Source organism: Rhinolophus ferrumequinum, chromosome 16 (genome assembly GCF_004115265.2).
Source record: "Rhinolophus ferrumequinum isolate MPI-CBG mRhiFer1 chromosome 16, mRhiFer1_v1.p, whole genome shotgun sequence".
NCBI lineage: Eukaryota > Metazoa > Chordata > Mammalia > Chiroptera > Rhinolophidae > Rhinolophus > Rhinolophus ferrumequinum.
In genome coordinates this window covers 28,754,274-28,778,424 of record NC_046299.1, presented here as the reverse complement: position 1 = coordinate 28,778,424, position 24,151 = coordinate 28,754,274, and the positions used below count along the sequence as shown (strand labels likewise).

General features: G+C 37.8%; 1 protein-coding gene across 2 annotated transcripts; it reads left to right on the top strand.

Annotated features, from left to right (window-relative positions):
• The first annotated feature begins 570 nt into the window (after positions 1-570).
• SLC35G1 (solute carrier family 35 member G1) lies at positions 571-10,950 on the top strand. Of its 2 annotated transcripts, none has more exons than XM_033129869.1 (3): positions 571-861; positions 5,783-5,891; positions 7,921-10,950. In XM_033129869.1, the coding sequence occupies exons 1-3, from the start codon at positions 684-686 to the stop codon at positions 8,657-8,659; spliced, it is 1,026 nt and encodes a 341-aa protein (XP_032985760.1). In that variant the 5' UTR covers positions 571-683; the 3' UTR covers positions 8,660-10,950. The 2 variants fall into 2 exon arrangements, with proteins under 2 accessions (XP_032985760.1, XP_032985759.1); XM_033129868.1 differs by having other exon boundaries at positions 572-861; positions 5,711-5,891.
• Positions 10,951-24,151: the final 13,201 nt, after the last annotated feature.

Genomic DNA, 24,151 nt, shown 5'->3' with positions numbered 1-24,151 from the left:
TGAATGCCTACTGTTACAAAGAACATATAAATGGGTTCCACTCCAGTCTTGTACTAATAGATGTATTTTCCCGATGGTTACGCGCTAATCCTTATTTTTTCAAACCCAAATCCAGTAAAATTCTACCCTCCTTGGATAAGTGGCAATGAGACAAGGAGGTTTCGAAAACGCTTGATCCTTCAAACATAGGCACAGTGCTTGGCAAAGTCTCCAGGGTGACCCAGAGGTGCTGAATATGGGGCTACATCAATAAGTAAACGTACACCCTGCCAACCTCTTGAAGGCCCGCCCCAAGAGAGGCCACAGGACCTCTCTCTTTGCAGTGCTAGAAAGGGGTTCAGTGTGCCTTGGGAAAGGTATCTACAAACCGCTGGCCCTTCTAGCCAGACCGCCACACAGGGATGGTCGCCTTTGGGCCAGTTGTGGCCACCTCAGCCTGACCAGAGAGGCGGCTGGCCTCCCGCTGCGCTAGAGGAACCGGGAGCTGAAGGTAAGAGGGCAGCAGAGGACGAGCCCCATCCCCGGGAGGAGGGGGGGCGGGGAGAGGGAGAGAACGGGGGGAGAGAGGACCGCGAGCGCATGCGCGCTGCTGCCACTACCACCGGCCGGAAGAGCCTGGCAACCGAGCCGCGGCTGCCGGCGCCAGACCCCGCGACGGCCGCGGGGAAAGCGCCGGTAGCGCGATGCGGCCCCTGGACGGCACCCAGGCCGCCGAGCGGCAGGAACCCGCGCTGCCGCTTACTGGCGACAGGTCCCCGGGAGCGAGTGAGGAGCCGGCGGCCGCCGACGCAGCAGGAACTCCCGGCCCGGGATGGTGCTGGCTGTGCCGCTCTTCGCCTTGCGGCTCGCGCGTGCAGTCTGGTGAGTGCCGGGTGCGGACTCGGGCGCGGGTCTCGCCTCTGGAGGGGCCGGGCAGGCGCCAGCGCGGGGATCCCCGCAGCCGCAGGCTAGGACGCATTGCGGACCGTGCCCCGCATCCCCACCCTGCCCAGAGCTCGGGAAAACCTGGACCTGTCACCTGGGGGACAGCAAAGCTGAAGTCCTCTGTCCCCCCCGGAGGCGCGAAGACCCGAGAAAGTTTCAGATTGTGTTTGGAAACCTTTTTGGATTCTAAAACTGTTCCTATAATTAAAGTGTTGCGGGCAACAGTGTGGAGTCAGATTGCAGTTCAGCGCTCCCGGCCCGAGGTCCTAGGTTGGGGGGTGAGCGAGAAAAGCCATTCCTTAGCTGCCGACGTTGGGAGGAAGCTAACCATGAAAACTGATCTCGGTGGTAAACCTGAAGAGGAAGTTTAAAAGCATAGAGTTTAAAAAAACGTTTGTGCCAGAGTCTTAGAATCTTGAGAAGGCAGAATTCAGTGGAACCCCTGGTTCTCGACCTTTTTGGGTTAGGAGAACTTTTTAGCAACTGATGCAAAAGAAGGCAGAGGCAGTCTTACATACGTGGTTAAGGGGTTCACAGATTCGTCCCTAAAGCTAAGGACATGTGAAAAACTCTTGCTCTTGTTCAACCTCTTCCTTTGACAGATGAGGAAAATGAGGCCCAGAAAGGTGAGGGCTTTGGGGTTTTTTTGTTTTGTTTTGTTTTTCCAAAGATCTGGCATGTGTGTGGGTGAGACAGGGCACAGGTCCCAGCAGCACTAGCTTGCCAGAAACCCAGCCCAGGGCCCTTTCTACTAGCCACAAGCACGTTTCTCCTTGAACTTGGAGCAGCTTCCTGGAAGGAGAGCTAAACAGGCAGATGTCCTTTCAAGACGAAGTTACAGTTTGCACCACCTCTGGGTCCCTCCACTAAGTGTGCCTCTATCCCCATTTCACCTTCCCTCCCCCCTGTATGCACTTTCCCCAATTTAAAGAGATAAACCCCAGGAAGATAGCTCTTGCTCCATTTGTGTCGTAAATGCTAACAGAAATGATCAGACTTCTAATCATTTATACACACAGGCTAGAGCCTCTAGAGCAGGGGTTACCCCAAGCTGGGTTGACCAGATGTGCAGCCTTTGAAAAGGTCAGCTTCTCACCTTATCACCCTATGGTTGAATGTCATTCTGGTGGAATGCTGAGGCAGTCATTGCAAACTCTTAAAGGTTTCCCCTATTTGTGAACTGAAGAGGAATAGTACTGGCAAAATGACAAACCTATATAAGGGATTGCACATAAGAATCTTGTGGGATCTTATAACTTCAAAGAAGGTTGCTAACAATAAGACTTAGCAATAGTTATTATAAGGTGACCAGATAATATTCCAAAAACAGGATTGCCATAGAAATACTTTAAACTACAGTACTGTTGTCATTGAACTTTGTGACAGTATCATTTTAGCCTCTTGATCCAACTGGCTATCTCAACAAAGCTCATTTTCAAGTTCAGGTTGAAACTAACCCATTTTTCTTACATTCTTGGATAACCTTCACAGACAGCATTCAGCTGTCCTAAGACATCTATTTATTTTCTTAAGGGACAGTGTGGATCTTAGATCGAAGCAAGGATTAGAAGTTGTCTTAGGTCAGTGCCTCACATCCTCCTGGAAGGAATGAGTTTTTTAGCAGTTCTCAGACCAGTGGAGCTTGTTACATTTACAGAGATCCCATTTCAGTGAGTCTGGGGTAGGACTTGGGAATTGAGGTTTAAAAAGTTACTAGTTGATTCCAATTCCCAATCAGGGTCGTGAATCACCAGTTTAAAGTAGAGGTTAGAGAAACTGAGCAACTTTTCTGTTTTCTTTTAACTCAGGAAATTGCACTGTGGCCATTTACTTAATTTGAATTATTTAGAGTTACCAAATTATTAGATATATGCTTATAGTGGGATATGAACTTAGAAGCACATTACAAAAGCAAATGCCTCTGGATTATGCTACTCTCTTGCTCATCTCCATTGACAGAGAGAATTGAAATTATTATTCAGTAAGAGACTGAGGTTTGTCTAAGTATAATTAGTTCTCATCCTCATTAACAAATAATCAAGTTCAGGTAGGCTTTGTAACAACTGTCCTGTCCCAGTCAGGAAGCATGGGCCTTAAATGTTTATAGACAAGAAAATATTGAGTGTATGTGTTTTAAAGAAAAGATAATCAGAGCCAGGGGTATGAAATTAAGTTTTCAAATAGTTAAAATATCATGTTAATTAACATATTCCTGGAGAAAAACTAAGAAGTTTAGGTTGGAGAAGATCCTTGAAACATAGACCAGGGAGATGTTTTCTGTCCTTGATCTTCTCATTCTATTCTGACGGAGGGTGTAGGTTCTATGTATGGGTTGGGTTTCTTTTAAGAAAAACTATTTTATTTGGGCCTGAATTCTGAAATTTCAAAAGCGAAATTCTAAGGCTGACCACAGCCAAGTCATGTATTTAGTGGTGCTTAACTCTGAAGTCTTCTAAAGCTTCCTCCTCGTGGGCTTAATGAGTATGTGTGGTTTGTTTCTGCGGTATCTGACCATATAATTACAGAATGGAGGATTCTGGCACTTATAATATATAACCTGTAGCATGACCACTCCTAGCTCCAAATCATTCTCTTCAGCTGTGCACCTAGAACCAGAATGACATCCTTTAGTATAAAGGTCAGGTTGTAGAATGCCACCGGAAACACGGTGCATCATCATACTTTGGTCCCAATTTGCAAAGTGTCACTTATGGGCAAAGGTATATAGCTGACATGAGGATGTTGAAATAAATTACCTGGTGTTTGCATTTATAAGGGAAGGATATTAAAAGGGAAGAACATTATTATGCAGCATGTTCTATAGCAGAATAATACCCTATAAATTCCTAGATGGGAATAATGCTGGTTTTACTACAAATTGCATGTGCCCACACATCCTTCAGCTCTGCTGTGCTCTTAACTGATGAGGGCCAGTAGTGTTTCCTTCTTATTCTCCTTTTTTGTGTAGTTTTAAATATATATATATGTATGTATATATGTATATATACATACATATATATATGTATACATTCCTCAGTGTGTGGCCATTTAAGGAGTTCTCTGCTCATTCTGCTCCATTTTGCTCTCCCCTGAATGTCAGGGGGTAAGTTTGAAAACAAATTCTGTTCCTGTCTCAGGCAACTAAGACAGAGGAAGTGGCTAAACAAAAGTTTAATGATCCTATAGACTGTCATTAATAGATTGAATCCTTGATGGTCTGGAGAAAGCAGAAGTTTCCTGATTCAGATCAAGCCAGGAAGTTGGTTATTAGATGGCAATTCTAATAAAAAATGTTTTTAAAAAGCACTTTGGGGTCAGATAATCCAGCCCCTGTTCTCAAAGACTTTATGCTCTAAATGGAAGATAAGTCTTAAACTATGGAAAATTAAATAAAGATTTGACTCGTGATTTAAAATAACAAATCAGAGAGCCTTCCTAGATCTGTAGTTGCCAGTAGTGTTACACTCTGCATCTTTCCATGAAGTCCTCTCATATTCTTTGTCTTTTTATTGATAATTTCTAATTTAATTCATTTAAAATGTCAAATATCTATAATTTCAATATATTTTGTTTCTTACATTTAAAAATAAAGAATAGAATGTTGAAACCTGAATTATTTCAATGAGATCAACAACAAAGACTCAAACTCTTACAGTATCATCCAGATACATATAGAACAGATTTTAAAATACACAGTGGAACACTGAAAGTGGCAAATTGAAAACTGAAATACATATGCAGGTTATACATCTTTGAAAAGAAGCAGATTTGCAGTCCTCAACTATGGAATGTCCATGTCTCATTAATGCATCTAAAATAGTGCCACTTCCTGCTACAAATCTTAATGATCCTGAAAAAGCTGCTTTGAATCAGTTTCTACCATGTTTCTTTGGATTTAAAATAACTAAAATTTGAGAGCTGGGAGTTATTTTATTTAATATTTTTTCTTCATTCATGGCCTAACATCTAATAACACATTTTTTTGTTGTTGTTGTTACAAATTTTTCACTGAGTTTTGTGGTCAAGGTTTGGCAGTGCAAAATATCTTTTCTACCAGATAGACTAAAATATGAATAGCAAAGCAAGAATCTGGTAAGATCACATGAAGGAATCTTAACCTGTAGGAAATAATTTCCAGTGATTCTTCGATATTGTTATTCATATAAGCAGAAAAGTCAGGAAGCAATTGACTAACTTCTCTCTCACATTCTTTCATTCAGCAAATACTTCTTCAGGGTCTTCCATGTGCTGGGCATGAATAAGGCAGCTTATTCATGAGGTCCCAGCCCTGGAGGGGCTCACAGGCTATGCGGAAAGTCAGATAATCAAGTAGCCATAGCACACAGTTATAAACTGTTTTCCAGAAAAGAATACGTTCTTCATAAAGTCCAGCTCACTAGTGAGATGATATAAAGTATCATTTGGAAACATTTTTCTCTAGCCATTTTGACAAGCATTTCTTAAAGATTTCTCTCACTGTCTTGGTTGGCAAGCATTTTACTTCTTTTTGACTTGTAGGTGAGGGGATGTTTCTTCAGTGAGCCAAAGGAAATCCATTTTATAGGATGAAACTGCATTTTAAAAAATACAGGTTTAAATTGTTCGCTTTGTCTCTGGTTCTTCGTTCTCAGTAGGGGAAATATTTCAGGTCCAAAGAATGGATATGCTTAGGAGGTAATATTTGTAGCCTGTCAGCCATTAATATCCCATATTTCTCAATTTCTAAGTGAAAATGATAAAACATACACTTGGAAGCAAGGACTAACCAGAATTTAATCTTTTTCAGAAGCCAAGAAGAAAGCACCCTGTCCTGCACTTGGCTTGTTTTACACATTATTGTCTGCCTTCCTTTTCTCAGTGGGCTCTTTGTTTGTAAAAAAAGTACAAGACATCCATGCTGTAGAAATCAGTGCGTTCCGATGTGTGTTCCAAATGCTAGTCGTTATCCCTTGCTTAATATACAGAAAGTAAGTATTTCTTAAGTACATAATGTTAATCAATGTTTGTAAATCTTTTGACCTGTCAAATTACGTATTTACTCTGTGGTATCCGCTTTGTCTCATAGATTTCACCAGTCCCCACACCCTTTGACCCTGATTAATGAAAACTCACAAGGTTCCAACCAAAGAAGATGCTCATAAGCCCAAACCACATGCCCAACAAAGGGGGAAAAAGAGACTCAGTTATTCTCCACCCCTCATTTTGAGAACAAAGCTTTCCTTGTGTAATTCCCCCATCTTGTACCACCCTCCTTCTTTGCTTTGGCATAACTAGTATTTGGAAGGAAAAAGGAAACAAGAGGAAGTGGTAGTGTCTCCTAGTGTCAGCGGTTTCTTGAGGTAGAACAGGTTGCCCTGTTATCAGGGCAGACAGAAGGCTAGAGTAACAGTATTTAGGGCTTCCCCATCGTATGCTATGGGAAAGGGGGAAGGGAATCTTGAGTAGGTCAGTGTCCTCATCTGTAAACTGGAGGAAATGATGTTCTTCGTCCTCTACCTTGTGGTTGCAAGGATCAAATTAAATTTATTATGGATCAGAGCGCTTTGCGTACAATGTACAGTATACGAAAACTATTCCCTATCCTTCCTGATCCCTTCCCACCCAGCCCCTGTGCTCCTTCCATATGGAATCTCCACCCACCCTCCCCAGGTTAAAATTATGCTTCCCCCACACCATTATAACTTCTACACACCCCTGTGTACTTAGAACCCTGTGTACTTGGACCAGTTGGGTTCCTGGTGGCTGCCTGGCACCTTCTCTCTTTGGGCAAAGATGCTTAAACCCCAGATTAAAAGCTTTAGTTGCTTGCCACCCAAGTGTCCTTGTATCTATAACATGGTGCAGATTCACTTAGAATAGTTTCACTCCATTTCCTGAGGATTTGGCGAAAAGGGTGAAAATCTGCTAAGATCAGTATTGTTGGAAATTCCTGTTTAAGTGTGGACAAGTCACAATATTTTAGGAAATGATATAAAAGTTCAGAAATTTCCAAGGGTGGTAGCAGACTACTAATGCTAACACAATGCTCTTCCTCATTTTGGAATAAAAGTATTGATAGGGGAAGCACTAGAAGAATTTTCTTAAATCCTCGGTGCTAATCTGTTTTGACTCATTTTCTGTTTCGCTGTCATGGAAGATTCTTTGCTTCTCAAAGTATGGACCAAAGGTGACCACACTTTCATTTCTAACCCCAGAGACCCAGGGTCCCCATGTCAGGCCTGCCTAAATGCTGCCCTAAAGATGCCCAGCCCTGGTATACATCTGTGAGTTGCGCCCAGCCAGGAACTTACATAGTAGTCTGCTTAGGAAATATTTATTTGAAAAAACTTTGAGTAGCAGTTATTATACTTATCTGAATGCTACAGGTTCTTTTTCAGTGTGTTTTAACTCTTTTCCTAATGAGAACAATGAAAAGTCTCTTATTCAATGGCTAAAACAAATTTTAGCGTTGCTTCAGCTTTTATAGAAAAACTCATAAGATTGGGAATGCATACTATCCAGAACTAAGTTTTCTTATATAGGGCAGCGGAATCTTGAAATTGTATTATTATAAAACAACACATTTTTATATATTTATGTATTTAGTAGAAAATTTGGAGAAAATAAACATAAAGAAGGAAAATTATCTCTGACTAGAATAAGGTATAACTGCAATGAACATTTTAGTATGTTTTCTTTTTTTTGCAAGCATGTATATACATAGGGAAAATAATACCTATATTTGCTGAATTCAAATTGTACTATTTATGTAGTACTTTTGTATTTTTTGCTTATACTGTGATCACTTTAGTGTCATTAGCTATCCTTAGAAAACATTTTTAAAAGGTGTATAATAGTTTTAATTATATGTATTATTATTATTATAAAATATAATTAATTTGGTATTCCTTGTTTTTTGACAATTAGGACTTCTAAAGTAATATTTAATTGAAAATTATAATTTAAAAACAAATACCAAGTTTGTTTTAATATGCATTCCTTCATTTGAATTTACAGAAATGGGTTTATAGGCCCAAAGGGTCAACGAATCTTCCTCTTTCTCAGAGGAGTCCTGGGTTCTACCGCCATGATCCTTTTATACTACGCTGTCCAGACAACATCCCTTGCTGATGCCACAGTTATCTCGTTTAGCTGTCCAGTGTTTACGTCTATATTTGCTTGTATATTTCTCAAGGAAAAATACAGCCTTTGGGATGCTCTCTTCACTGCATTCACCATCACCGGAGTGGTCCTAATCGTGAGGCCGCCGTTTTTGTTTGGTTCCAATGCTGCGGGGATGGCTGAAAGTTACCCAGATCACCTGAAGGGCACGTTCGCATCCGTGGGACATGCCGTGCTTGCTGCCTTGACTCTAGTTATCCTCAGAAAAATGGGGAAATCTGTGGACTACATTTTGAGCATTTGGTATTATGTAATACTTGGCCTCCTGGAATGTGTCATTGTCCTCTTTATATTAGGAGAATGGAGTCTGCCGTACTGTGGGTTGGACAGGCTCTTTCTCATACTAATCGGGCTGTTTGGTTTGGGGGGTCAGGTGTTTCTCACCAAAGCCATTCAAATAGAAAAAGCAGGACTAGTAGCAATAATGAAGACAATGGATGTGGTTTTTGCTTTTTTATTTCAGATTATTTTCCTTAATGACATACCCACGTGGTGGACGGTGGGTGGTGCACTCTGTGTAGTAGCCAGTAGTACCGGGGCAGCGGCTCGGAAATTGTGCCAGGGTTCCAAATGAAGCCTCATTGCTCAAATGGGTATTTTTTTCTTTCAAGTACATCACCCAGTTCAGACACACCACATACGCATACACCCAGATAATCTGCTTTTACTTCATTGATTATATTTAACACATTTCATAACTAAAGTACCATTTTTTAATATGGTATGTCTTTAGTGAAGCATAGCCAGTCAGTTTGGTCTAGCAATTATTATTATTATTATTTTTATTATTTTTGTTGTTGTTGGGATGGCATTTGTAAGAGGACAGCTCATTAATTGAAGAAACACTGCAAAAAACTTTATGACTCTAATATAAATATGTGTAATTTTTTGAAGTGTGTTTTTCGTACTGATGGAATATAAGTGGGGAGGAAATTTTAGACGCCCTTTGAGTAGTGTAGAGGTTGAGAAACTTACTGATAATAATGCTGCTACAATTAGTATTATGTTGAAAATTCATTTGAAACATAATTCCATTTAGGAGGCCAAAGCTGAAATTTGGAATAGGTGCCTACTTAATGGTGTTAATAATACAAACGAATTAGCCTTATTTTCAAGGCTTTTATAAATGATTATCATTCTTTTAACCCATATTCGTGCCTTTTCATCTTAATGCCTGAATTTTTATATGTAAACTTTTAAAAATCACCAAGTTTGACTAATAGTTTCTCTTTCAGTGGCATTTGCAACTGTAACTATCATTCTATAATTTTAATTGTCCTTTTTTTTTTGACACTGCACTAAATTTTTTGAAACTTTCTAAGATTTCAAGCCTTTAAATCACAAGAGATAAATCTTGGCATGGCCAATGTGCACATTTCCATCCTTAAGTCTTTTCCCCTCACTAGAAATGTGACTTTCTATAAATTCCCTTTGAATTTATAGAGTGATGCCAAATAAAATTTTCTCAGGATTTTATTAGGTTGAATCATATGAAATTGCTGAAGTTTTACCTTTCTAACTTACAAAAACTATAGTTTCTTATGGTTCACCCTAATAGATACCTCCCTTTCACTCTAAACCAAATACTTAGAGGACTTTGGAATATATATTTTTAAAACAACTTTTTAAAGTACAGTCATACTATTAAACTTATTTTTATAGTCTTTCCCTTATGGAATTATAGGTAATAATGTTTCATGTTATATGTTAAATGTAAAGACCTGTGAATTCCATGGTTGATTGACTTTTGTGGTCTCTGGAATAGAAAAAAAATCACTGTTAAAGTCTAGTATGTCAGTGTGATATTAAATGTCAATGCTGCACCATGATACTAACATCATGAATTCAAACGACACATTTTGTATCTGGAACTTCATCAGGCCAATACTCTATAGTTAAAGAGAGAATTGAATATTTAGGATAGCTCGGAGGTTCATCAGGAAGTAGGGAGTCTATGCAAATGATTTTGTCTCAATGAATCCTTTGTTGGTGAGTCTATAATGGGCTCCAACTCTTACTTTGTCAGACCTAGCATCTATTATTATCATAAACCTGCAAATTTGAAAGATCATAGGCTCTTCCCCACCTTTTCATCACAATTCTTCCAAAGTGAGAAGGAACTTGGCTTCGCAGGTTTATGTCTTAGTGAGAAAGAATCTTCTCCAAAAGTTCCAAGAGGGAAAATTTTTGACTTACTCATCTTCCCAAATGCTTCCCACCTTACAAATCCTAAAGGAAGTTTATTTAGGGGAGTCACACTGTCATAAGTTTAACCTAATCCACAATATTGGGGCTTAGAGTTGCAAAAGCATCATTTTGCAAGTATCTTAGATAATTACAGAATCAGCATTTTAGAGCTCAAGGGTTAGAAATCCTCTTGTAGGAGCCATGCTACATAGATAGAGATGCTAGGGAGGGGACCTGTCCAGGATGGGTTTCCATGGCCTTCTCCCCTCCCTCAGTTCCATGATAAAGTATGTAAAGTAACCACTGCTTGATTTACCTGAGGTAAATTAACTCTCGAGGAGCCCTCCCCTGGTTCTTTACTTTGCACAATAAAAGAATCTATGAGACCTTGAAAGTTAAATTCCCTTGGGCCTGTACACTAGAGACATGTTTTATTTCAACAGTGTGGTTTAAGTACTTGAATGTCACAATATATGACCAAGGTTGGAGAAAAAGTTCTTCTCCCAACTTTTACAGGGTGTGATTCTTAAACACTTTTATAATGTCCAAAGTATATACTAGGATATGTATTGTAACAATTATAGGTGCGAAGATTGTAGTTTATCTTGAAAAGGAAAATATTTTCATAAATTGTTTTTATTTTATAAGTACTAATAAAATTAATATGAAAGAAAGCTGTATATTGGATTTTATGATTATAGCAAATGTGCTTTCTAATATAACGTCCTTTTTCATCCACATGCTTCAAAATTCATTTTGTAAGATTGGCCTTTAGCCATTCAGCTGTGATGTGATCTCAAGTTTCTATTTATCTGTCCCTCTGATACTGTTACAGCAAATCCAATATATCTAAAATAAAGGCTTAAATCTTCTGTTCCAGTAAGGCCTTCATTGTTCTTATACTACAAAGTTTGGAGCAGCTTTAAACTCTGTACTTTCTGTTCCCTTAGCTAATTTGTTACTAGGTCCTGGAGTGTCTATCTGCTTATTGTTGTGTGGATTTATTCTTGGCCATTTCTACTGCTACAATGTTAGTCCAAGATTTATCACCTCGCAACTGAATTACCAGGACCATATCTAATTGGGTTACCCATTTCTAGAATCTTTCTTCCACTCAGATCCTTGTCCTACTGCCATACTAATCTTTGTAAAGCCCTGCTTTTATTGTTACTCTGGTTCTCATGACACCACGCACAACAATGCCTTATTACACACCGCATCACATCCAAATTACTCATCTGGTCCTCTTCTCACTTTTCCAACCTGATTTCCCATTTCCCAATACAAATTTGACACTCAGATACATCTTCCCACCAACTCCCACATTTGCCAAGAGATTCCTTCCCTCTATCTTCTGCTTTCTTTTCTTTCTCGTCTTTGCCCTCTAAAGCCACTTAGCCTCCAATGGCTCAGCTTGAGCTTTTCTTTCTTCTACTATCTCCAGCTTCTCCCACCCACACTAGTCCACTTTGGAAAAATAGATAAAGCACTAGATTGGGCGTTTGAAGACCTGAGTGTGCTTTTACCACTGTCTAGCTTGGCAAGTCACTGAATATGCCTGAGCCTGTTTTCCTCATTTGCTTCATTTGTTAAATAGAGTAATATTACTTACTTGCTCAACCCATGTTACAAATGAGTGCCACAGAAAAGACTTGGAGACCATAAAGGAAGACAGAAACACTAAGTATTGAACTGTGGTTAATACTGTAGACTTGAGCGTTCACTCTCCTCTTCAAAGTGATGCCTACCCCCAGGGTCCTTCCTTCTGAGTAGTTTCACCAGGAAATGAAGGAACAGTCTTCTGGATTACAAACCTCACTGGGTTCCCTCCTGCTAGCACAGAATTCCACTGTTGAGCAGCTCTCATTTCCTGGCTGATCCGCCCATGTACCACTGCCAAGGGTCACCAACCTTTTTATCTTATGCACAGATAGGTGCTACCACCTTTCCAGTTCTGGCTTTAGCTCTGGTTCTCTGTATTACACTTGGCTTTGGCTAGGGCATGAGCCTGATTCTCTGTGCATTTCTCAGGCGGTATTCTCAGCAAAACTCTTCTAACCCAAAAAACATAACTAGTCTTTTGAAGGTAATCTACTGGGAAGAGAGCCAGATGTCCCAGATAACATGCTGGCCTCTGATCTAGGTGTATGGCGTCATGGTCAGTACTGGGCATTAGAATTCGGTTATTCTAAGCTGGGCACATGAAACCTGGGCACTACCTCAAGCACACGGTTATATGGCCCCTTTGGTCATTACATCAAATCTAATACAGCTACCATAATCTCTTAGCATTCTGTAAGATAACCTATCAGGGACTCTCTGTGATCTGCAAAGAAAGACGCACCCAAGTTTTAGCTTATTGGAACACTAGGTTTGGAGCTGGACTTGGAAAACCAGTTCATAGAAAGCTCATGAACGTTGGTGCTGCCCATCCATCTCCTGGAAAATGGGGATGGGGCTTTACAGCGGGAGGGCAAGGAGCAGACATATCTTGGTGTCAAGACAGGGCAGAAAGTGGTGTAGCACAGAAATCCAGTCTACAAGAAAATGTTACACCAGGTTCCCCAGAGTACCATGCCAGCTATCATTCATTAAGCCAGATTTGCAACAATATAAAACAATATTTTTCTCACTAATTTTTAAAGTTATTTTTTCCATAGGAATGCTATTTATGTTAACGTAAAATGGAATCATTTTTAATAAATATAATTTTTTTTCAGTTTTGTTTTCAAATACGGCAAACTTTTCTATATATAATCCATATAAACAGAAACTGGAGTTCTCAGTGATGCTTAAGAGAGTAAAGAAGTACAAAACCAAAAAGTTTCAGGACTGCAGATTTAATAGAGTTTTAAAATTTGAAACCTTACAAAAAAGATTACACCCATCATTAAATTTACTAACTTCTTCATGAAGTTCTGACAGTCTGAAAGGCAGCTAAATAACTATAAATTGTAAATTAATGTAACTGTAAATTAATGTGGTGTTCCATTTTAGAATTGTGAAGTTAAACAACTCTAAATGTATACGCGATATCCAAATTGTATACCCGAGAGAGAGAGAAAAGGAACAACAAGCAATCTACTTGGTCCATTGTCATATCAAATTGTCTCTATTACTTCCTTTATAAGTGCTTTTGCTCCTCTGTATGTGATTTTAGAAAAGTCAGAAAAGTTTGATGCTTTATAGTCATGTTTGTAGGTAATATGTACTTTGATACAACTTCTATAAGGGGCAATTTAGCAGCGTCTATCTATTTACAAATACACATGTATTTTCATCCAGAAACTCTATTGTAGGAGTTTATCTTATACTTGCTTATACAAGATGACGTGTACAAGATTATTCATTACTTGTATTACAGTATTACTTATAATAGCAAAAAAAAAAATAGCACTAGGCAGAAGAAGGGGGTGGAAAATAGAACAAGCATAAATGTTCCTCAATAGGGTTCTGGTTAAATACGTAATGGCATATACATAAAATAAAATGCAATTTAAAAAAATTAAGGAAGAGCAAGAGAGCTTTCCATGTATGAGTGTGCAGTAATCTTCAGGATTGTTTAGTGATAAAAGCAAGAGTCACATAGTAGTATAGTATAGAATATGATCATTTGTAAAAAAAAGCGGGTAAACAGAATATTCCAGGAGGATTCACAAGAAACTGTTAACATTGGTTGCCTGTAGGGAAAAGAATTTGGCAGCTGAAGAACAGGGTGGGGAGACTTCACTGAATCCTCTTTTAAACCTTTTGAATTTTGAACCATGTGGATATATAACCTAGTCAAAAACTAAAAATAAAAAACTGGTGAACAAAAACAAACAGATGACTTGCTAAGAAAGGAGAAAAGAAGGGAGGGGGTAAAAGAGAGAGATGGAGACATACATACACATATGCATGTATGCATGCATACATAAGTATTCACTGCTTTAATCTGAGCTATCAGCCTGGCTCACCGTTACTGATGTCCTTTTCCTGTCGTCTCTTTTCCTCATCCAGTCTATAAATCAGACTTAAATTCCATGATTGAAGAAAATATAAAAGGAAAAACAATTTCAGCTTTTAAATAGAAATATATCCCCCAAGGTCCCAGAAAGCATTGCCCATCCCTGAGCAAGATGCCTGTCTTTCCACAGCACCCAAACCATTTTTACTTGGAAAAGAAACTACCATTTATTGCATATGTCCCATCCAGGCCAGGAGCTTCTTGATCTTTGTCTCATTCAATCCTTGCCAACTCTGGGAGATGGGTTAATTGGGAAACTGAAGTTCAAAGAGGTCAAATAGGTCACCTACCTGATAAATTCCAGTGCCCTCACTAGTAAATGATGAAGCTGGGCCACTGCCCTTGGTGTACCTGACCCCAGAGACTTTGACCTTTCCAATACTCCATGTCACCCCTCTACCTGGGGTAGAATGCAGGACTGGGAGTCACTGTAGTGAAATGATTGTTCCTTGACTTCAAAGACTGGTGCATATTTTACAGTTAGAGCACACCTCACCTGAGACCAGCCACATTTCAGGTGCTCAATGGTCACATGTAGCTAGTGGTTACCATGTTTGACAGCACAATTCTATAAAGTGCTGGGAGGAAAAAGGGTTATAACAACAACCACTATTTCTTGAGCCCTGCCATGTGCCAGGACATGTTAAAGCTCCTTACACATTTCTCCATTTGATCCTTGGAATAACCTTATGAGATTGATGTTCTTTTCCCTATTTTAAAAATAAGAATGATAAGACTTAGAGAGTTTCAGAGACCTGTGTAGTCACACAGTGAGCAAAGGACAGAAGACAGAGCAGATCACATGTGAGTCTATTTAACCCAAAGCACTTTCTAATTAATCTCATGCTTCCCATTTACAGATATGAGAAGATGAATTGCTCTGGACTTTACCCCAAAGGTTATGAAGCAGGAACGATCCTAAACAAAGCTCACAGGAACGGTACTAATACCACCAGTAAAGTATGCAACCAAACCTTCTGTTCCCTGTGAAGGCACAGGGCACCTACAATGAGAATTAGAGAAGCAGAAACAAGGTGCTAATAAATTTCCCCAGTCAAAAAAATTCTATAAGAAGCAATGGTGAATGGATGAATAAGATGAAAACAAAAGGAAATCTACACTAACCAGAAAGAGATAAGTGAGTTTGAACATTGACAAATGGCAGAGTTGGTATATAAAAGTAATCATAACCTTGGCAGATAGACATGCAATTTCAATAAGCAAGTAGATATGGGTGCCACAGATCCCATCTGTAAAGTTGCCCCTGGGAGGAGGAGGAACTGGAGCCTGGAGCCATGTTACCTAGATTGACTATGGGGACAAAGGAAAGCAAGTCATAGGAAGAGCCAAGGTCACAACAGAGGAAACTGGAATGTGCAACCAACTAACATGTGTGTGAGAGAACACACTGTTCTGGTGGGCTCCACACAGACTACCAGGGTAGACACACCTGCTTATATGGACCCAGTTAGGACTAACCCCCAAAGCTGGAGTCCATATACACAATCCTCAGTGAAATGAGAGCATCATGCTAAATTTATTAAACACTTACATTATGCCTTTTCTAAATTTAGAGTTTAAATACCTTTTATTTATGTAATGATGGTTATAATGACTAGCTGTTGTTTGGGTGGCTTTGTCTGTCTGTTTTTTGAATGTCCTCACTTGGCAAATGTAAAAGTTGACAACCTTATATTGGTCCTCCACTTTTATTATTTTTTAAAAAAAATTTAGTGGTATATAAAATATAAAAAGCACTACTTAAGATTCCATCCTTTCTCATATATATCGGATTTTGCTTCTCTCTGGTATAATTTCAACTACTCTTTCTACCCTAGCTCCATGCCCTCAGCAGAAAAATATGCTCAAATTTCTTCCAATCAAACCAGATCAAATGAAACTTTTCTTAAACTCTCCTCTCTTCCTCTTTAGGTACACCCAAGCACCTGCTTCTTCTTTAACTACCATTCTTTTCTCAATTCCCCCAATTGTTTCCTCCACCCCCAAATTTTTTACACTGGAAATGGAACACCAAACAATTGTGCAATAGTTTCTCCACTCCACCAAAATAAATATTAACTGAAATCTATTATTTGGTTGTAATGTTTTTCCTTATGGTTGAATCACTATTAAAACAATATTGTGAGAGGGCAGTTCAAGACAGCAACAGAGGAAGACTCTGAACTCATGTCCTCCCATGGACACAACAATTTACAACTACATATGGAATATTTTTCTCCCAAAAAAAAAGACCTGAAAACTGGATGAACAGTACCTCCACAACAAAGAACAAAAAGACCACATTGAGGTGATTAGGAGAGGCAGAAACACAGTCTTTCTAAAAACCCTACCCCAGGCATGGCGACTCACAATCAGGAGGGATCTCAAAAATATTGAAATTCTCCCTAAGGAAGGAGAGGTTTGTGCCCCACATCAGGCACCTCAACCTTTGGGTCCAGCACCAGAGAGACTAGTCCCCATCATGTCTGAAAACCTATGTGGATTACATCCAGGAGAATAATAGAACAGTAGGGAATGGAGAACCCACTCTTAAAGGGCTAGCACACAGACTCACCCCAGGACTCAGCACAAAAGTAGCAGTTTGAAAACACCTACACCATAAATGAAGGCGACCCACTTACTAATCTTAAAGCATCTGCCAGAGACACAAGAACCTCCTGGGTCTCTCCTCAGGGACAGAGGCACTGGTGGGCACCATTTTTGCAATCTCATTCTATCTTGCTAGCTGGCACTGGCAAGCACCATTTTGGCACTTTCCATCTAACCTGATAGTCAGTGGGCATGCTCCATCCACCTCTGTGCCATAGCTATGCCCTAGAGAGGTGAATGCTCTGCCCTTTGCCCCATGCTACAGCCATGGGCCCACCACAGCCAGCAGGCTCAGCCCAAACAGGGGTGCCCCGAAAGCACCTGGCTCTGGTGGTTAGGGAGCAATTTTGCTTTTGAGCCCCACAGGAGGACATCTACTAAAGACCGTTCCCTCAAGACTGGAAGAAGTAGCTGTCTTGCCTAATACACAGAGACAAACACAGAGTCAAATAAAATGAGAAGGAAAAGGAATATATTCCAAATGAAAGAATAAGACAAAATCTCAGAAAAATACCTTAATGAAATGGAGATAAGTAATTTTCCTGATAAAGAGTTCAAAGTAATGTTCATAAATATGCTCACTGAACTTGGGAGAAGAGTGGTTGAAAACAGTGAGAATTTTAACAAAGAGACAGAAAATACAAGAAAATCCCAAACAGAAGTCACAGAACTGAAGAATACAATAACTGAACTGAAAAAAAAAATATACTAACAGGGTTCAACAGCAGACTGATGAAATGGAAGAAAAAAATCAGCGAGCTGGAAGACAAAGCAACAGAGCTCATTCAGACAGAGCAGCAGAAAGAAACAGAATTTTAAAGAGTGTAGATACCTTAAGGGACCTATGAGACAATATCAGGAATTTAACATTTGCATTATAGGGTTCCCAAAAGGAGAAGAGATAAAAGAGGGCAGAAAACTTATCTGAAGAAACAATGGCTGAAAACTTTCTTCATTGGGGGAAGGAAACAGACATCCAGGTCTAAGAAGCCCAGAGAGTACTAAATAAAATGAACCCAAAGAGATCCACACCAAGACACATTATAATAAAAATGTTAAAAGTTAAAGATAAAGAGAGTATCCTAAAAGCAGCAGGAGACAAAAACAAACAAACATGTTACATACAAGGGAAACCCTATAAGGTATAGACAGATTATTCAGCAGAAACTTTGTAGGCCTGGAGGTAGTGGAATAACATATTCAAAGTGTGGAAAGGAAAAAAACTTCCAACCAAGAATACTCTACTCTGCAAGGTTATCATTTAGAATTGAAGGATTCATAAAGAGTTTTCCAGATAAGCAAAAATTAAAGTGGTTCATTGCCACTAAACCAGCCTTACAAGAAATGTTAAAAAGTCTTCTTGAAGCTGAAAAGAAATGGCACTAATTAATAACAAGAAACATATGAAAGTAAAAATCACACTGGAAAAGGTATATATATATATATATATATATATATATATATATATATATATATATCTGAAATGAGATATCAATTATATGAAAAAAGCTGGAAAAATCACAAAGCTGTGGAGATTAAACAACGTGGTTCTAAACAAATGGGTCATTGATGAAATCAAAGGAGAAATAAAAAAAAAAACACCTAGACACAAATAAAAACAAATATGACATACCAAAATTTATGGGATGTAGTAAAAGTGGTTCTAAGAAGGAAGTTTATATATATATATATATATATATATATATATATATATATATATATATATATATATATGTAAAGATAGTGAAGGTATCACCTATAGTGAATCAATCACCTATAAAGCTAATATGATGGTCCCAAAACAAAAGTAGTAAAATTAACTAAAACTACAATAACTAGTTAAGGTTAAGAGATACTAAAATAAAAATATGTAAAATATGACATCAAAAACATAAAATGTTGGGGGACTAAAAATGTAGAGTTTTCGAAGTGTTCAAATTTAAGTTGCTATTAACTGAAAATAGACTGTTGTGTACATAGGATGTCATATGTGAACCTCACGGAAACCGCAAAGCAAAAACTCATAGTCAAGATACCAAAGAAAATAAAAAAGGAAACTAAACATAACGCTAAAGAAAGTCATCAAATCACAGGAAAGAGAAGGAGGAAAAAGAAAGGAAAACAGAGGAACTACAAAAAACAACCAGAAAACAATTACAAAATGGCAATAAGTACATACTTATTAATGAGTACTTTAAATGTAAGGGGACTAAATTCTCCAATCATAAGACATAGAATGGCTGAACGGATTAAAAAAACAAGACTCATCTATATGCTGCCTACAAAAGACTCACTTCAGAAGTAAGAACACACACAGACTAAAAGTGAAGAGATAGAGAAAGGTATTCCATGCAAATGGAAATGGTGTAGCAGTACTTATATAAAAAAAAATATACTTTAAAACTAAGATTGCAATAAAAGACTAACAAGGGTATTACATAATGACTAAGGGGTCAATCCAAGAACAAGATAAACATTTATAAACATGTATGTAACCAAAATAGAAGCAACAAAATATATAAAACAAATATTGACACACCTAAAGGAAGAAATTGATAGCAATACAATAATAGAAGGGGACTTTAACAACACACTTACATCAATGGATAGATTCCACAGACAGAAAATCAATAAGGAACATTGTCCTTAAATGACACATTTGACCAAATTGATTTAATAGATACATACAGAACACTCCACCCAAAAGCAGCAGAATATATATTCTTCTCAAGTGTACATGGAACATTCTCTAGGGTAAATCAAATGTTAGGCCACAGAACAAGTCTCAATAAATTGAAGAAAATTGAAATTATATCAAACATTTTTTCCAACACAACAGTATGAAATGAGATATCAATTATAAGAAAAAAGCTGGAAAAACCACAAAACTGTGGAGATTAAACAACGTGGTACTAAACAAATGGGTCATTAATGAAATCAAAGGAGAAATAAAAAAACACCTGGACACAAATAAAAACAAATATGACACATACCAAAATTTATGGGATGTAGTAAAAGTGGTTCTAAGAAGGAAGCTTATAGCAATATAGGCCTACCTCAAGAAATAAGAAAAATCTTAGATAAACAATCTAACTTTACACCTAAAGGAACTAGAAGAACAAATGAAGCCCAAAGTTAATAGAAGGAAGGAAATAATAAAGATCAGACTGGAAATAAATGAAGTAGAAGCTAAAAAAAGAGGCTAATAAAACTAAGAGCTGGTTCTTTAAAAAGATAAACAAGATTGAGAAACCTTTATCTTGACTCATCAAGCAAAAGAGAGAGGGCTCAAATAAATAAAACTAGAAATGAAAGAGAAGTTACAACTGATGCCACAGAAATACAAAGGTTCATAAAAGCCTACTTGAGCAATTACACACCAACAAATTAGACAACCTAGAAGAATTTAATAAATCTCTAGAAACATACAATCTTCTAAAACTGAATCACAAAGAAAAACAAAATCAGAATAGACCAATTACTAACAGAGAGATTGAATAAGTAATAAAAACCTCCAACAAACAGAAGTCCAGAACCAGATGGCTTCACTGGTGAATTCTACCAAACATTCAAAGATTTAATATTCATTCTTCTCATACTCTTCCAAAAAAATTGAAGAGGAGGGAACACTGCCAAAATCATTTTATGAAGCCAGAGTAACCCGGATATCAAAATCAGACAAAGACACCACAGAAAAAGAAAATTACAGGTCAGTATCCCTGATGAGTAGAGATGCAAAAATCCTCAACAAAATATTAGCAAACTGAATTCAACACTACATTAAAAGCATCATCCACCATGATCAAGTGGGATTTATTCCAGGGATGCAGAGATGGTTCAACGTCCTCAAATCAATCAATGTAATATACCACGTTAACAAAATGAAAGGAAAAAAATCATACAATCATCTCAATAGATGGAGAAAAAGCATTTGACAAAATTCAACATCCATTTTGAATTGAAAGAGAAAGACAAATACCGTATAACTTCATTTATATGTGGAATTCAAAAACAAAACAAAACAAAACCCAGACTCATAGATACAGAAAACAGATTGGTCGATGCTAGAGGGGATGGGGTGGGCTGGAAGGGTGAAGCAAATGGGTAAAGGGGATCAAGAAGTACAAACTTCCAGTTATAAAGTAAGTCATGGGGATAAAATGTACAGCATGGGAATATAGTCAGTAATATTGTGTTAAGTTTGTATGGTGCCAGATGGCAACTAGATTTATTGTGGTGATCATTTTGCAACGTATACAAATGTTAAATCGCTATGTTGTATATATGAAACTAAAATAACATTGTATGTCAATTATACTTCAATAAAAAATTTTAAAATTTCAAAAATAAAACAGTATTACCTTCTTCCTATTTAATCACCTTGGGAGGGCCCAGTACTTCAGCTATGTATTAAATAGTCCTTTGTCAGATACCTAGGGAACTTAGCCAAATTTATATGCTTGCATATAAAAGAAAAGCCATGTTCCAAACTGGCTTTTAAATATGCTTTGTGTTCCTTTTATCTTTTTATTTTGACATAATTTCAGAATTACAGAAACCTTGCAAATTGTACAAATAATTCCTACTACCTTTCACCCAGATTCCCTAAGAATGAACGTTTGAAACTAAGTTGCAGACATGATGCTATTTATTCTTCATATCAGGATCCTCCAGAGAAACAAACCAATGATACACACGTAAACACACACACATACATACACATGTACATATATATATTTATACACATATACATATCTCTTAAGATCTCTCTCTCAAGAGAGAGATTTATTTTAAGGAATGGCTCACACAACTGGGGGCTGGCAAGTCTGAAATTTGTAGGGCAAATTCAGGTAAATGTTGCAGTCTTGTGTCTGAATTCCACAGGGCAGCAGGCTGAAAATTTAGGCAGACTTTCTATATTTCAGTCTTGAGGAGATGTCCTTCTTTGGAAAACCTAAGTCTTTGCTCTTAAGGCCCTTCAACTGATTCAATGAGGCCCAGCCACATTACGGAGTATAATCTGGGTTACTCAAAGTTTACTAATTTAAATGTTAATCACATTTTTAAAATACTTTCACACCAACATTTAGACGGGTGTTTAATCAAACAACTGGACATCATAACCTAGTCAAGTTGACATATAAAATTAACCATCCCCAATCCCTAAAATTCTGTAGTGTATATTTCCTTGAAAAGGATATTCTCTCAATAACCACAGGAAAATTTGAAAAATCAGAAAATTAACATCAATACAATGCTATATACAATACAATATACTGACCTTATTCAGATTTCACTAATTTTTTCAATAGCAAAAAAATTTTTTAAATAAAAATAAATATGGACTGTTCCAGAGTAAACAAGAAAAATGTTTAAAAATCAGAAACTATTATCAAGAAAGCAATTTTCATGAAAGGATTATTGATTTTTTTAAAAAAAATTCTCATTAAGGAAATAAAATGTTGGCAATTCTCTGATGGACCCGCCCATTTTTAAAAATTTGATCTTCAAAATCCCTAAATCTGGTACCTGGCTGGAGATTCCATCCTTTTTTATATGCTCCAGTACCTTGTTTTATAATTCTTTAAACTCTCCATTTCTACTGGCCCCTTTTCTTCTACATATAAATATGTTCAGGTCTCTCTTGTCTTCAAGTTAAACAAAAGCAAACAAACTTTTCTTTAATTCCAACCTTTCTCTTTTGCCATTATCCTAGTTCTTCCCATCAAACCTAGCTTCTAGAAAGAATCACCCACACCTGTCTCATTTTCCTCTCTTTCCATTTAACTTCTCAATTATAGAGGACATCAATCAAATCCCTTTATCCTTGTTCACAATCTTAGCTGTAGAGGGTGCAGCTCACTGGCCCATATGGGAAGTGAACCAGCGACCTCAGCGTTAGGAGCACGGCGCTCCATCCACCTGAGCCACGGGGCCAGCCCCAAATAAACCAATTCTGATTAATGAAATGAGAAGGGAAGTCTACAGGCAACATCTCTGGGAAAGATTTTCTTGCTCTCACAATGAAGCTTCTGCTAAGAACCTTCCCTGCTTTGTAATGAGGCGATGCTTGAAGCTGCTGCAGCCTCTTGCAACCATGAGGACACTTAGCCAAAGAGGTGACTGATAAAACTCAGTGACACTACAAGAGGTAGTTAACATTTTGCAACTAGGCAACCTTCATTAGACAATTAAATAGTCATTTCTCCCCCCCAGAATTTAAGGTACTAAAAAATCCATTATTTAAAAACTTTATTTTTCAGTTTTTAAACATCCTAATTATTTACGAATATTATAAAATCATTATTTCTTATTCCCACCACCTTTTTATTTCTTGTTTTGCGAATTCCCAGTATTTCAACTATGTTGTGTAAAATAAGCTATTGATGGATATCTTAAGAATTTAACCACTGGACATGTCATTATATGTAAGACAAAATTCCAAGGTGGCACACAACTGCCCTGGAATCTATCAGTTAATGGCAATTCTATGTGCATGGCTCCCAGACTTTCAATTTAATATGAGTTATTTTAATGAAACATTTTTCTAAGGTTCTGTGCACTTTCTTATGTACGGTCCTTTCAAAAGGCTGCCCAGCAGGTTGGTCTATGATTTTTCAGCAAAGATAGCAGTGGTATTTCAAAAGAGCTTTTAAGATTCAGAAATCATTTACAGGGAAGTGATTTTAATGAAGTGGTTCAATAGTTCTTATTATCAAAGAATGTTGATTTGGATGTCTGCCTGGACTACACTTTAGGGAAAAAAGAATTGTCAAAGTACCTTTAAGGCTATATGCCCACGATCTCCTTTGTTTAGTGCTCAATTTTACCAGTAGATGTCACTGTAGGCAGACATGATTTTAGAAAAAACACAAAAAGGTGACCTCATTAGTGTTAAAGGATATCAGGGGGAAAAGCAAACAATCTCTTCTATATCTAAACATACAGTCTTTTATTTAAGAAAACACAATAGGCATCTAATAAGTTTGCTGAGTGAGTTAATGAACAATCAATGTATATTAATTATTCTGCCTTGAAATCTTTGTGACCGAGTCATGTTCTGATAGGAATATCAGAAGGAAAGCTTTAGAATTTGCACAATAAAAATGATCTCTAATATATGAGTGGACAAGTTTAGAAGAAAACAACTTGTTTAGAGTCCATTCATGAGAAAGGGCATGAGACTTCAAGCAATTCTATTTTGCAGACGTTAAATGCACCCACCCTATGTCAGCACTGAGTTAGGTTCTACTGGAAACAAAG

Coding starts and splice junctions, on each gene's coding strand:
- SLC35G1 (XM_033129868.1), top strand. CDS start 684: ATGCGGCCCCTGGACGGCACCCAGGCCGCCGAGCGGCAGGAACCCGCG. Junction 862..5,710: donor CGGCTCGCGCGTGCAGTCTG/GTGAGTGCCGGG, acceptor AATCTTTTTCAG/AAGCCAAGAAGAAAGCACCC. Junction 5,892..7,920: donor CCTTGCTTAATATACAGAAA/GTAAGTATTTCT, acceptor TTGAATTTACAG/AAATGGGTTTATAGGCCCAA.